Raw genomic sequence first — 15,399 nt, forward strand, 5'->3', positions numbered from 1 at the left:
TGTTGAGCAATCCCTTAGGGGTTTATGTGAGACTTTTAAGAATAAAAAATGCATGCAATAGCTAAAATATGCAAATTAATAAAAGTTCAACCTTGTCTGTAATATAAATGAGATCGTCTCTCCTCTCAAAGTCGCATGCAAGTTTTAGCACCAGTTTGTAAAAATATCTGGATTTGAAATTATACAAACAAACTTATCAACAGATGACATGCAGTTGATTGCATCCTTAAAGCTCAACATAAACGTATTTTTAGTATATTTATATATTTATTTAGTATATTTATTATTTCTGCATAACTACACTCAAAATCTACGTGGACATCTTTAACGTTGTTTAAGTTAAAACGAACTCTTCCCCCTAATTGTTTCGACGTATAAGGGGGCTGCTCCTCATTTGAAAAAATATAGGGCTCTTTTGTGTTTTCTGGGAGATATTTATCAACTGTAGGCTACATGTTTCTTATATAAACCACCAGTACAGCATTGCGACCAGTAGGAGATCAAAAGAAAGTTATGCAAGATCATGTGCGACTCCACAAACAAGATAACAATATTCTTTGGGCGGATTATTACCGAAAATAACCATTGTTTGAACATACAGTATGCATTTTCAGAAAACAAAATATATCCTTTTTCATATCGATACTTCTAAAGATGCAAATGAAATCTTCACTTTTCACATACATATCCGAAAAAATTGCGAATCATAGTATTTATTAATTTTTCATCTGGATGAACTCCAGCACTCTGAATAGAAAGAAGCATTTCCCAATAGTCGAGGTAAATGACACGGTCATACAGGTTTACAAACTCTTGTCTGATAATTCTGTCATATACAGGACCCCACATTCTACCAAACGTAGATATAATATTAGTTACTACAAAATAGTGAGGTCCTTTAATTGCAATTTTGATATTTGGCGAACGGATCAATAATCGTTGAACGGCTGGTCTAATGCGTTGTATTTGAGCCCTAAACATTCGAACAGGATAGAGAAGGAAATGAGCATATAGATGGATGAGCACTATGTCTCTTGAACCAGAAGGTATTTCATCCAGATGAACAAATGATGGTCTAAGGGCAGTTCTATTGGCATTGTTGAAAGTCATTGGTAGACCGTGAGGGGACCAAAGGATAGTATAGTTAAACCTCTTGCTGTATGCCTCGGAATAGGAATACCACTTGCCCGTAGGTTGAATTTGCTCTACCACTTGCTTTGGACCTACTCTCCATGTAAGATTCAGATGCTTGTAAAAGAATGAAAACCACTGTCTAACAGTCGAATCACCAAACATTCTGAGAGTTCTGTTGGCTAGGCAGTGGTTGTAGTCCTTAACATTTACATCGATAAAACACATCCTGGGGTGCCAGGTAGAGTTGTAAAAGAAGCCTACAGGTTCTGACAGCCAGGAATTCCGGACACTTGTCCTGCTGCAAGGAATCTTTGCCGACATCATTGTGCCTTGCACTGAAACATAAAATAAGACAAGTTAAGATATAACTTTATTCCCACGAAAGAAATTCCTTTTGTATAAAAACGGCTTCAAAATGAATATATGTAATAATTCACAGAAATATGCATAATAATAACATGCACGAAATAATGGCGTCATGCTCAAAGTAGTGTCAGTCTATGATGACCACGGGTATTTCGGAATATTTCACGTGCAAAATTGATTTTGTTCAGTTCTAATCAGAAATTAAGGCATTCCAATAAGCCATGCTGACAGAGGCAACCTTCTCTCAAGCAGAATCAGCATACATCATAATAATCCCTGATGATTTGGTTAGAACTGATTTTCGGCAACTCACGTTCATATGGTCAGGGTAGGGGTACCTTGCTTCCAGTATGTCACAGACTGATGCTAATGATATCATTTACTGGATGAAATACTGGTATCACCATGAAGCAATCGAGTTGGATGTCAGCGTCAACCTCTTTCCTCTTCCTGATGAAAACTCTTCTGGTACACAGCCAATTGGTCCCGAAATTTGAACCCTGCCATGGCTGCCAATAAAAGGTCTGGAAACAGTTGTGGTTTATATCCGGCGACTGTAACCTGAAGGCAACACGTGTCCGTGTTTATGACCATGCAATGTATGAAAAAGTAACTAGGTCGTCTGCCTGTTACATCGAACCCGATTGCCTGAAGAATATTATCAACAAGTCCAAATCAAATATAGCTCCAGGGCCTGATGGCATTCGTAACCGGTACTGGAAACTGTTCTTCTGAGTCAAACATTGTTACTTCACTGTTTTAATTCTCTTGTGAACACAGGTGATGTTCCTTCATGGTTCTGCAAAGGTCGCACAAAAGTCCTTTCCTTGAAGAGGAGACTTGACTGATCCCAAAACCTTTCACCCTATCATATGTTTAAATACACAATACAAAATATTCAGAGGGTGTTTGACAATCCTTGTGTCATCTTAGTGCTTTCCCAATGCCATAATTTACATAGACCAGATGGGGGTGAGAATGGGATGTTGTGGGTGCAAGGATCAACTTCTACAAAATATGATTTTGGAAGAGGCTAAAACGTATCACCGCAACCTCTCCAAGTGCTGAATTGACTACAAAAAGGCATATAGCTCTGTCGAGTACTTTTACAATGATATTGGTATAACTTATGGCAGGTCGGTCAGGTTACAAGGGGAGGAGTTATTAAGCATCTTGTGGAAGATCAGACCTACACCTATCTTGGAATGCAAGTTGGAGACAAGCTCCAGAATTCCCAGATTCAAGACAAACATCGGACCGAGTATAAAGAGGATCTGTAGTTCAGAGCTAAATGGTCGAAACGAAGTCAAAGCCAGCAAAACGTTTGCTGTGCCAGTGCTCTCCTATTCCTTTGTAGCAACTGATTGGACAAAACAACACATCCAGAGTGTTGAGCGCCTGACCAGAAGGATCATGTCTGATAACAGAGCACACCACTCTCGTTCCTCTCTTAATCGTTTATATGTGCCAATCAATTCTGGAGGTCGGGTTTGATTAATATGGAGACCCTTCAAGATGGAATTTTATTGTGTACTTTTGGACATATCTATTTATCAGATGATCTTCTGGCAATGCATGTTAAGACTCACGGCCAAAGCGGGGAGTTATACAACTATTTTAAGCGTACCAAGATTGTTGGACAGAATCTGAAATTCAAGTTTGATTTGTTGATGGTGATGTACTGCTGGACGGTATAGCGATGGGAGTAAACCGGGTTAAGTAGTTCAGCAGGTATGCTCAGAGTCGTCCCTTTGTGGAGAAGCTGTTGCATCATGTGTACACAAAATGTGTGGAACAGATTCCTTCGCCTGGATAAGTCGGTTGGTCTCAAATGTGGAACTGAGGGCTTCTTTTTTTGCTGCTGAGGACCACTCGCTATCATCAAAATGTGATCATGAAAGTAATTATTAACATAAAATGTCGATTGTACAATCGATTTACAGAGACAGTCCAACACCTTGTCAGTGTATGCCATTCTCTAGCGCAAACAGCACATCTTTAAAGGCATGATGGCATGGCTCGCTGCTTTCACTACCGTCTCCGCCAAATCTGCAGCTTTGACTCCAAGGTCCATCCATGGTACAACCCTGAACATGTCCAAGGCGTCCTGGAAAATGATGCTTTCAAGCTTCCGTGGAATAGGCCCATGTACAGACTCAGAAGAATTCCTGCCAACAAACCTGATCTTGTCCATTTTGATAAAGCCAATGAATCTATTTATGTCATTTTCTGCCCCTTTAGACAGAACGTGATTGGCAAGATTCAGGAAAAGCATGATAAATATGCGGAAATGAAATGTCTTTGAAATGTCTTGCTTGCATCCCAAATACACTGTTGCCAGGATGCCTTTGGTTTGGTACCTCGTGATCTCCTGGCGCAGATCAAGAGAGTGCCTGGGTTCTCCACCGGGAGCACAGTCCTTCCGGCAATCTGGGTAATGCTGAAGGCTGCAGAGTTGGGGAGTCTACATATTCTCTGGAAGGTTCATGGTTGGCTCGAATTTCCTGGGAGAAATCCCATTCGCCAAACATTAAAAGGACTAAAACGCATAGTATGAGAAAATACATAAAACAAAACCAGCATTTAATTATTTTTTTAAATTAAACTGCATATACTAATTACTTTTCAAAATAAAAATTTATGAATCATATCACTTTCCTTTAAAATGCAACAAGTAAATGTAAACGGACATTGTTCAGAAGGTCTTTCATAAAAGTGTACATTTGGACCCCTTAGACAAAAAAAAATCAAGACAGGCCATGTTTGAGCATGATTCTGTCATCACAAGGGATACAGAATGAAGGATCTTCACCTTCAGACAAAATTAATACTTCTGAGTCTGTCGACAATGGCCAATTCAACACAGATCGCTAATTTTTCTGTACATAAATAATGTACATATACACAGTAGCCCTAGCAGTGATTCTGTTCTTTGAACGGTTTTCTACAGCCTTCATCCGTCTTTCATCTTGTTGCGAGCAATCTGCTCATTCCTCACTCCTTGACTCATAGAGCAGGAGCTTACATCTCAGTAGAACAACGTGGAACGGCCATGATCAGTAGCTAACTGTGTGCACAGACTTAACAGACACATATGCAAAGAGGAAAGAGGTACATGAAAAGGGTACATATGTATTTGGCATTCAAACAGCTGGTTCGTCTAGTCTTTCAACAAATAGATATAATCTTTTTATACAGTATGAATGGGCTCATTACATCTATGTGGTGAATATAAAGCAAACATACCAGATGTAATATCGACGCTGACAACATCTGGAAGAGTCTGTGGGCCGGTCGATCTGAAATTATTTGATATGAAAATATTTCATGGCGTCTAACAATGAGACAGTTGTTGTGTACTTTGTGTCAAATGTAATTGCCACAACTTGCCACGAATCGTATTTGCGGCCCATTTGTACATGGTACTAGAATACTCTTTGGAATATCATGTTGGACACGTTACCAGCATGCAGACTAAGTGGAGGATGATCCAATGATCCAATCGATTTCACACTTTGCAAGTGGATGTTCTGTCAGACAGTCTACATTGTAAATCATCGATCTTTTGCATTTGAATGAAGGAATCTGTCTATGTTACTGTCAACAAAATATACAGCAGAACACAGACTGCTTGCAGAGGGAGGGAGCCAGTGATCTGTAACAGCGGCAGTGTTGGGTCAGAAAGGTCAATGCACGTGCAGTTCATGATATTTACCTTTTCAGACCGTTTGGATCATTCACACTGATTACTTCCAGCTGTCATCATGATAGCTTATTCAGATGATGCTAAACGTTTAATTAGAAAGTTGTTTAATTTTTTTAGTAACGAGAGCAAACGTAGCAAACCGATTTATAAGGTGTCCGATTACATGAAAAGTACAACTTTTGCTCTTGTCATGAAAAGGAACATTGTGCTAAAAATGTGAGAAATAAACCAACAACCAATAAACAAAACCTTGTACAAAAACGTAGGCATTCTTTTGACATCAGGGTCATCAGAGATGCCATTCGCCGGCTATTTGCTAGAAAAAAACACCTGTTCACAAGAAAGTTAAAACACATCCTTGCAGAGGATCACGGCATTAATGTTTCTGGGTTTATGCTAAGCAAACTACTGCTCAATTTTGGATACAAGCACAAGAAGGTAGCTAATGCGTGAGAGTTCGGATATTGTGGAAATAAGGTGTAACTATATGAGAGAAATTAAGCAGGCAAGAGAGGATGGGATCGAACCTATATATCTGGATAAGACCTGGGTCAATGCAAGCTACCCACTGATCCCAGTTATGGTAGGAAAATACCAACAGGCAAAGCTGAACGTTTAATCGTTCTTCATGCTGGTTCCCACCGTAGATTCCTACCTGGGTGTGATCTGGTATTTAGGTCAAAGAGCACACACCGTAGGGACTATCATACAGAAATGAACTCAACGGTTTTCACACAGTATGTTGAGGAACAATTGTTGCCAGCTGTACCTGACAAAAGTCTTGTTGTCATGGACAATACTCCGTATCACAGATCCAAACAATAGGTACCCACCTTCCAATACAAAGAAGCCAGATATGCAGCAAAGGCTAACAAATCGCAATATACAATTTTCAATTAAGGCCACTAAACCACAGCTGTACTCTTTGATTAAACCTAACAAACCTCCACATGCTGCGCCAACACGGCCATGAGGTCTTGAGATTACCACCGTACAACTGTGATCTCAACCCAATCGAATTTATTTAGAGAGACCTCAAAAGTACAGTGGCCCGGAAAACACTGCTTTATGTGACATTGACATTGCACGCTAGCATGCATGTGTTGAACATGACGAGAAGGTGGAGAGGGAGTACTGGCTCAAAGATGGCTTGAAGGAGCAAACCGTTAATCCAGTTATCATTCGTCTAGACACTGATGACTCCTCCTTGGAAGAATGAATTGGACTTGATGATGAACATTTTTTTTTCTATTACTATTAATAATAGTATCCAGCCAGATATGCTCAAAGAAATATAAATTCTTTTAACAATGACAGCACTGGCTAATTCCAACTACTTATAGTGTAACATGAAACACTCATTTCACATAAAATTATCATGAAATATAAATATTAACTATCTATATGCTTAAAGCTATTAGAAATGCATTGCTTGATTTTGAATATGAACGACATCAAAACATAACGCTTTTGTCTTTATTATATGTCTCTCAATAAGATGAGAACGAAGTATACGATCTGGACTACGCCAGAACGGCATCTCATTTTCACCATTTAAGGCTTTGGGCTTTCACAAATGAAATACCACTCTCTTCAATGAGTGAGCATGATTGTGTGGGCTTGTTTCCGAAGGAACGGGGCTTTAAATGTTGTTGAGTTCTAACCATAGGTGGTCCTATTAATGATTTAGTGTAAATATTCTTTCTGTGTTCTTTAAATGAATTTCCACACAGGTACTGCACAAACAAAATTTGACATTAACATTACAAATTTAAAGATTAAAACTAAAGGATAATTCTCACTAATTGGTTTTGTGGTTATTTTGAACAATTCAATGAAACAAACTCTGTATGATGGTTAACAGTTGGCGTCCACCTTACCCTATTCACGACCTGTGACATCTCTGCATAACTGTCACGTGCAGAGATGACCTACACTGACAAACGTTGACCTTACTGACCCAACACTGCCGCTGTTACAGGTCATTGGTGCCCTCCCTCTGCAAGCAGTCTGCGTTCTGACGTTTATTTTGTTGACAGTTACATAGACAGATTCGTTCCTTCAAATGCATACGATCGATGATCTACAATGTGATGAGGTTGTCTGACAAAACATTCACTTGCAAAGTTTCAGTCTGTTGGATCATTGGATGAAGAGTTATTTAAAAAAGGTCCGCATGCATTTCATGCCAAACTATACAGTAACATTACTTCATTTCATTTGCAGCTTTTAAAGAAAAACGTCACAACACATTCCTCACCAACAAGACATTTCTAACAGTAGATCCGATTGTACGACTGTCTGGGAATCATTGTTAATGGAAATTGTAAACCAAAAGTCACTGTGTTCTGTAATCTGATTGGTTGAAAAACATGATTAAATGGTATTAGATTCCCGGAAACTGAAAGACTATTCACCGCGTATTGACACGTAAACAATTGTTTTGTTGTGTCATCAACAGTGGTGACGTCATTCAAATCATATTGTGACGTAAAGTTAGAATGACGTCACAAATGAGCAACTCCAGATGCTACCATGGGAACCAGCTGAAACGGCCATCTGATGACACTTCACTGCTGTGTCCGTATTCGATGTAAACGAGTGCAGACACTAAAACCCCTTTGGTTTACTTTTGTATTTACAATGTCGATAAACATCATGTGTTGGCCAATTTCCGGGTGTTATTGAGTATTTGAAGCACGGGAATATTTCATTTGAAATCTCCGGCTGACGCCGTCGGTTCCAAATGCATTCCCGTGCTTCAAATACTCAAAAACACCCGGAAATTGGCCAACACATGATGTTTATCTCCTAAATGAAGCATTCAGCTCAAAACCAACAACATGGAGGCGCGTGGTACAAGTCAAAATAAGGAATCGTGTCAAACGCAACTGTGCCGCTGATATGTCCCCATCGGAAATGTCCTCCCTATGTCCAGTGTAAAAGGTTTTGAAATCTTGAGGTCCTGAATGTTGTAATTGTATTCGAACAGCTTCTGAGTAAGAGTCGTATGAAACTGATACAAAGACACTAAATTATCTCAAATATTGTGACATAGTAACATCAAAAACATCAACAATCACTTAGTCTGGATTCCATTGGGTTCACATCGCTATAATGCATCTTGGTTTTTTAACAAAACAAAGCAAAAATCTGTCATTGGAAAGATCTGCCACATGAAATATTCAAATTAGCCATGGGTTTCAAGTCTGACTGAGAAACAACCAGAATGCTGGACACCAATAATATCAACTATTGCTTAGTCTGGATTCCATCTGATTCACGTGCATCTTGGTTACTGCTGCCTTTACAAAAGGAAGCAAAAATTTGTCGTTGGACATATTAAAACTGGGACTGGGTTTAAATTCTGATTGAAAAACGCACCTGGTAATTGATTATTCCAGAATTAGTACTTACGTAAAATACCATTTGTTGTTTTTCCTCTGATTTATTGGTAGATATCCCAATGAATTGACACCTGTCCAGTGCTTGCACTGAATTCCCTTCCTCTTTGGTCTATCACAATACAATGGAACTCCATAATGTTCATTTGTTAAATTACAGACTTTGGCCTTGTTCAGCAGTCTGCTTTCCATGTGCCCAGGTGTAGTCTCTGTTAATGTAGGTGTATTAAATAAGCATATTAGAATCTTTCCACCGTATCCGCGTCTGAATTCCCTGTTGGCAAAAGCCATTTTTTCTCTGGAGGCCAACATTGCTGCACGGATCACAGCGTGTCCGGTCCACAAGATGGGTAAGGTACCAGTATATGTCCCGTTGCCATGGTCAGCAACAGATCCGGCTGAGGCCGCCTCTTTTCCTTTGTCTCGCATCCATACAATAAGCATATCTCCACCTCGGGTTTTCGGTCTGTTCTTGCGGTCGAATAGTACAATCTTCACTGTGATTGTTTCGTTGAGTCGGTACACAAGTTTAGGATTGACAATTGACATCTTTGAATTTCTTGGAGATGCATGTCTATCAGCATCATCGATTTCGGCGTCACTTATCACAGGGCCTTCTGTGGTGATGTGCATTTCCAGTACATGACTTCGCTTTTGATATCCAGTTCTTGAAGGGTAAGGTTGTGCCAGGATTTGAAACCTGGAAGATATCATGTATAACTAACTATTTATTCGCATTATTTGGCGCGGTTATTTATGCAGCAAAGCCCCAGTTCACACCTTGAATGCCCCCCAGAAATAGAACAAATCTATTATCGAGTAATATATTTAGGTTTGAGAGACCGTCTGCTTCACCAATGAGGATGCGAATTTCCTAATGCAGTTTTGCACTGCGACCCATTACAATTTCCGAAAATGCTTAACATCGATCCATATCTAAAATTATGAAAACTAATTATGAAAATTATGAAAACAGTCAGGCAATCAATGTGCGTGGGCCCATATCTCAGTTCTTGATGACGACGAATATAAAGAACTGTGGCAAGACAACCCCGTAGATTACAACTGACAATGCCCAAGTGGAGTGTTCATCACCACATGTTGATTTCTCCACACAGGGGATAAACCTTTCAATGTAACAACTTTTAGTTTCCTAGATTGTTAGTGGCTTTATCCTGAAGGGGGTTAAAGTATTGTAATCAGATACCACCCTTTGCTGGCTTCTTCGTACAATATCCAATCAGATAAGCCGTCACAACCGTGTTTGCTAGTGCAACAATGGTGGCGGCCCCACCCACGAGGGTCTGATCACTCTACGACTCAGATTTAGGAAAAGATCATACTGACTGATTCCTTCCAAAAATATACTCAAGGACACCTTTTACCTCTTATTACTGTTTACCGAAGAAGCGGAAGTTAGTAATGAAAGAAGCATTGTGATTGGAACGATCAACTTCCCATAAGAGACACCTGATTGGATAAAAAGCCATAACCTGGAATTAACGAGGACGCACTCAATAAGATGAGGACGAAGTATACGATCTGGACTACGCCATTCGGTCGCCAGAACGGCACCATTTAAGGCTTTGGGCTTCCACAAATGAAATACCACATAACCTGATAACTGAGTCTGCACTTTGTTTCATGTGGTCACCGTTTCAAGCGTCCGCTCATCAATCGAAACGTCAGTCAAGAGATCTGTTCTTGCTCATCATGACCCAAGAGAATGGACTCAATCTGGATTGGTTCTGATTTGTTTAACAACCTCGCACCGTGTATAACTGGTTGTCTTGTGCTGCGGACTTAGCAGATGTATACCAGCTTACTTGTCAAAACGTATCCATGTTAAAAATAAAGTTGCAACCGAAAGGACAACTAGGAGACTGGCACATCGCGGGTGTGGAACATTCAACATCTGAAACAAATTCGAAACATAAATTCAACTGGCTAACAGTAATATGAGGTTCTGAACTCGCCTGGAAAATCAGCCAGTTAAACAGTATTTCCACAGTGTTTCATATTCTGTAGGAAAATATTAACAAATATGAATCAAACTAAAGTAATGTACAACTACCTATGTTCACAATAATGTATGTATTGATGTTCCTTTCTGGTGCAATATTTTGCGCATATTGACTGTCATTTAACCTTTGCACTGACACGCAATGCAGTTATGGCCCTTATTCTCGAAAGGTTCGTAGCCCTAAGAATTCTTAACTTTGATCGTAGCTACTGTGTTGAGCATGGGCTTAAGAAGTTCGTAGGGCTACGAACGTTTTGAGAATAGCTAGCATGGCTAGAATAGCTAGCACGTGCTAACGTCGTAACAACGTTGTCACAATGCTAGTAATACGTCATTTCATAACGCCATGTCACAACGTAATAACGACGTTGTCACAATGCTAGTAATACGTCATTTCATAACGCCATGTCACAACGTAATAACGACGTTGTCACAATGCTAGTAATACGTCATTTCACAACGCCATGTCACAACGTAATAAGGACGTTGTCACAACGTTAGTAATACGTCATTGCATAACGCCATGTCACAACGTAATAAGGACGTTGTCACAATGCTAGTAATGCGTCATTTCATAACGCCATGTCACAACGTAATAAGGACGTTGTCACAATGCTAGTAACATGTCATTTCATAACGCCATGTCACAGCGTAATAACGACGTTGTCACAACGTTAGTAATACGTCATTTCATAACGCCATGTCACAACGTAATAAGGACGTTGTCACAATGCTAGTAATACGTCATTTCATAACGCCATGTCACAACGTAATAAGGACGTTGCAAATTTACTTTGAGGAAACGTTGTGCTTTGGGGTCCTCGTAACGTTATAATGTTTTTTTTTTATAACTTTGTACCATGATAGGGCTTTCTATGAAACTTTTCGCTTTGAAATTCTTTATTCACTATTCTGGTACAGCTTTAGACAACACATGACCAACACAACATGCAAATGGACGAATACATATTTAAGTGAATATCTCCTTTGTTTCTCATATACTTTCCTCTACTGTGAAAACTATTTAACTATTAAAGCTTTCATACAAAGCAAAACACACCTTTGCAGATTCCGATACCTTGTCAATCAAGAATGATCCCGTGAAATCGGAGTTAAAACGATACACGTAAAAAGAATAGCAGGTGTGAAAAGTGTTTTCAATAGCTGTGCTGCGCTGAGCACATGGCGCACGCACAGTGAATAGGTCCGCACGGCTGGAACCGGAATGCCGGTTCGTGGTCGTGGCCAGGAGTAGTTTAATCTTGGATGTGTACACAAACAACAGGTAATAATCTACTCGTTACGTAAAAGAACCTTGTAAAAATCTGGATCTGCTCAGCCGTGTGCCAACCAGTGAGGCGTTCGACATTTCAAGACGGAGCTCCGTCGCTGGCGGTGAGTACTCGGAGCAGGGCTTGATGTGAGCTACTTTCATATGTTTTGTTGATATTTCACAGGCGCGACCTTTTATTATGATATTACAGTAGATTACTGTTTATATAATTTCACCCGACTATTTTTCCACACGTTCTTAGTCCTCGTCACGATATGGCTGAGATATTGCCGATGTGACGTTAAAGATGGACTCACTCGCTCTTACTTAGTCCTCGTCACGATATGGCTGAGATATTGCCGATGTGACGTTAAAGATGGACTCACTCGCTCTTACTTAGTCCTCGTCACGATATGGCTGAGATATTGCCGATGTGACGTTAAAGATGGACTCACTCGCTCTTACTTAGTCCTCGTCACGATATGGCTGAGATATTGCCGATGTGACGTTAAAGATGGACTCACTCGCTCTTACCTAGTCCTCGTCACGATATGGCTGAGATATTGCCGATGTGACGTTAAAGATGGACTCACTCGCTCTTACCTAGTCACCGTCTCAGTTCGATACTTAAAGTCATTTCAATATTTAGCATTGTCAGATTTTCTGTACTAATTCCGTCGTTGAAAATTGCTCAGCTTGAAAATTACAATGCTTTAATGCATGTCTAGGGAAAAGTGAGTGAGTGAGTGAGTTTAGTTTTACGCCGCACTCAGCAATATTCCAGCTATATGGCGGCGGTCTGTAGATAATCGAGTCTGGACCAGACAATCCAGTGATCAACAACATGAGCATCGATCTGCGCAATTGGGAACCGATGACATGCGTCAACCAAGTCAGCGAGCCTGACCACCCGATCCCGTTAGTCGCCTCTTACGACAAGCTGAGTCGCCTTTTATGGCAAGCATGGGTTGCTGAAGGCCTATTCTACCCCGGGTAGACCTTCACGGGTCTCTATGGAAAAGAGAGAAAAAACCCAAAACATTCGATGTGTTTAGGAGCCTCATATAAAACAGTTAAGATGTAAACTGTGTCTGCCTGCCTGTCTGCTGATGACAGTATCAAATACACAACTTCAATACTGACCACATGAGATTTGAACTTAACACCTATCAGACTGTACACCCTGAACGAAGAGCCCCGAGTACATCGGCAAATGAACCAGCCAATGTTTTGGGGGTAGTACACCCTAATACATAATAGTGCACTTTTGATTTCCCATTGTAAGCGTATATATATATATATGTTTTAGCAAATGTATATTGTATGTCTAAAAATAAATGGTAATTTAGTATGATTATTTTGTTGGTTGCATTTAAGCTTAAACGTCAAGACAACGGGAAACACGGGAAAACCAAGTTCTATTGATATTCAACTTCTTTATTGCAATGACTGCGAAGTTTCAAGGTAGGCATCAACACCGTTCTTACCATGGCAGCGTACTGCTTCTATCTGTAGCGAAAAGAGGAGGAATGTAAAACAATAGTGTGGACAAGGTTCCAACTCGAAAATGATGAAGCAAATTTCTGTAAGCATCTACGTTGTCTTATGTTAATTTCACTTACCTGGCGTGTTTGGTAGTTCAGCCTCGAAGAACATTGATTCCAGCCACACGAAATGGCAACTCAATCAACGAACGGCGCTCCCAATTGTTCTCCTCTGACGTCTCTATAGCACTGGGTGATTAATCCAACACAAATCGCTTCATATAGCACTAGGGCACATATCAGCCATCTGATTGGTTTATCAAATCGAGTTTTATTGACTGTACATTATAACTGTTTACTTGATCCAGGTTTCAATTTTCTTGTCAGTTATTTAAAACTGAACAAATAATCATATTTATTATCATTATTCACTGTAACACACAAATATATTAACATTTTCTGAAAGAAACATCTCATTAAGACATTCAGCGCGAAAAACGTAATATTTTTATCTCGCAAACTTTGAGAACGTTGTGACAAGTTGTCCTGAACAAATCAAATCAATGGCATGATATTTGTGTCAATCATTCTCAGTCACACAGATGAGAGTTCTCATTTAAAGTGAGTGAGTGAGTGATTATCTCATAGATAACTGCGCTCCCAAACATAATTTCATTTATATTTCAAGTTGGTGCAGTGCTTAAAATCAGTCTGGTATCAAGGGTGTTACAATACGTGCAATTTTGACGCAACAGTTTTGTAAAAGACGAGTCAAACTTGAGTTTCAGATTGATGCTCATTTCGGTTCAGTGGATTCAAACTGATAAGCAAGCAATGATAGCTTTAAAAGAGAGCGACCCATGGAGGTCCCGGGGTAGAATAGGCCTTCAGCAACCCATGCTTGCCATAAAAGGCGACTATATGTTTGTCGTAAGAGGCGACTAACGGGATCAGGTGGTCAGACTCACTGACTTGGTTGAGACAAGTCATCGGTTCCCAATTGCACAGATCGATGCTCATGTTGTTCATCACTAGATCACTAGACTCGATTATCTACAGACCGCCGCCACTCACTCACTCACTCACTTAACAATCTACCATCTAAAGTTTCTGACAACAACAACATTTTCACAAGGGAGTACTGGCAAGTGCTGGAATAGCTATCGACAATGTCGCAATGTGTGTGACAACTGCAGGTTGGGTAACATCGGGATTGCGTCTCAACATGTTGAAAAGGGACCATATCACCAAACTATTTTTCATTTTAGACAGCTGTTTTAAAGTATTCATTTGTATTCAATGGTACAGACAAGTAATCAATATGATTATATTTACCTTTTGCTGTTTAAAACGTAACTTGCGAAATATCGTGTTCCAAAAGTTGACAGACGATAAATATGCACACGGGGTATATCCGTACTCATAATAAATAAGAGAATATCAATATGAAATGTCGTCTTTGTAATAAATTTACAGAGACTGTCCAACACCTTGTCAGTGGATGCCCTTCCTTGGCACAAACAGCATATCTTAAAAGACATGATGGCATGGCTCGCTGCTTTTATTATCGTCTCCGCCTGTGGCTTTGACTCCGAGGTCCATCCATGGTACGACCCTGAACATGTCCAGGGCGTCCTGAAAAATGCCAGCTACAAACTTCTCTGGAATAGGCCAATATACAGCCTGAGACGAATTCCAGCCAACAAACCTGATCTTGTCCTTTTTGATAAAGCCAATGAAATTATTTATATCATAGAATTTTCTGTCCCTTTTGACAGCAACGTGATTGGCAAGATTCAGGAAAAGCATGATAAATATGCGGACCTCGCCTTTGAAATGTCTCACTTGCATCCCAAATACACTGTCGTCAGGCTCCCCATTGTTCTCGGTGCCCTTGGTTTGGTACCTCCTGATCTCTTGGCGCAGCTGAGGAGAGTGCCCGGTTTCTCCACCGGGAGCACAGCCCTTCTGACAATCTGGGTAATGCAGAAGGCTGCAGTGTTGGGGAG

General features: G+C 40.1%; 1 protein-coding gene across 1 annotated transcript; it reads right to left on the reverse strand.

Annotated features, from left to right (window-relative positions):
* Positions 1–386: 386 nt before the first annotated feature.
* Positions 387–13,618, reverse strand: LOC137282350 (NXPE family member 3-like). The gene is made up of 5 exons (XM_067814096.1): positions 13,529–13,618; positions 10,437–10,525; positions 8,624–9,310; positions 4,747–4,799; positions 387–1,469 (listed from the first exon to the last, which is right to left on the reverse strand). The coding sequence occupies exons 2-5, from the start codon at positions 10,523–10,525 to the stop codon at positions 670–672; spliced, it is 1,629 nt and encodes a 542-aa protein (XP_067670197.1). The 5' UTR covers positions 13,529–13,618; the 3' UTR covers positions 387–669.
* Between the last annotated feature and the right edge of the window lie 1,781 nt (positions 13,619–15,399).

This window comes from Haliotis asinina, chromosome 4 (genome assembly GCF_037392515.1).
Source record: "Haliotis asinina isolate JCU_RB_2024 chromosome 4, JCU_Hal_asi_v2, whole genome shotgun sequence".
Taxonomy (NCBI): Eukaryota; Metazoa; Mollusca; class Gastropoda; order Lepetellida; family Haliotidae; genus Haliotis; species Haliotis asinina.

Coding starts and splice junctions, on each gene's coding strand:
- LOC137282350 (XM_067814096.1), bottom strand. CDS start 10,525: ATGTTGAATGTTCCACACCCGCGATGTGCCAGTCTCCTAGTTGTCCTT. Junction 9,311..10,436: donor ACATGGATACGTTTTGACAA/GTAAGCTGGTAT, acceptor GATATCTTCCAG/GTTTCAAATCCTGGCACAAC. Junction 4,800..8,623: donor AACAACAAATGGTATTTTAC/GTAAGTACTAAT, acceptor AAATAATTTCAG/ATCGACCGGCCCACAGACTC.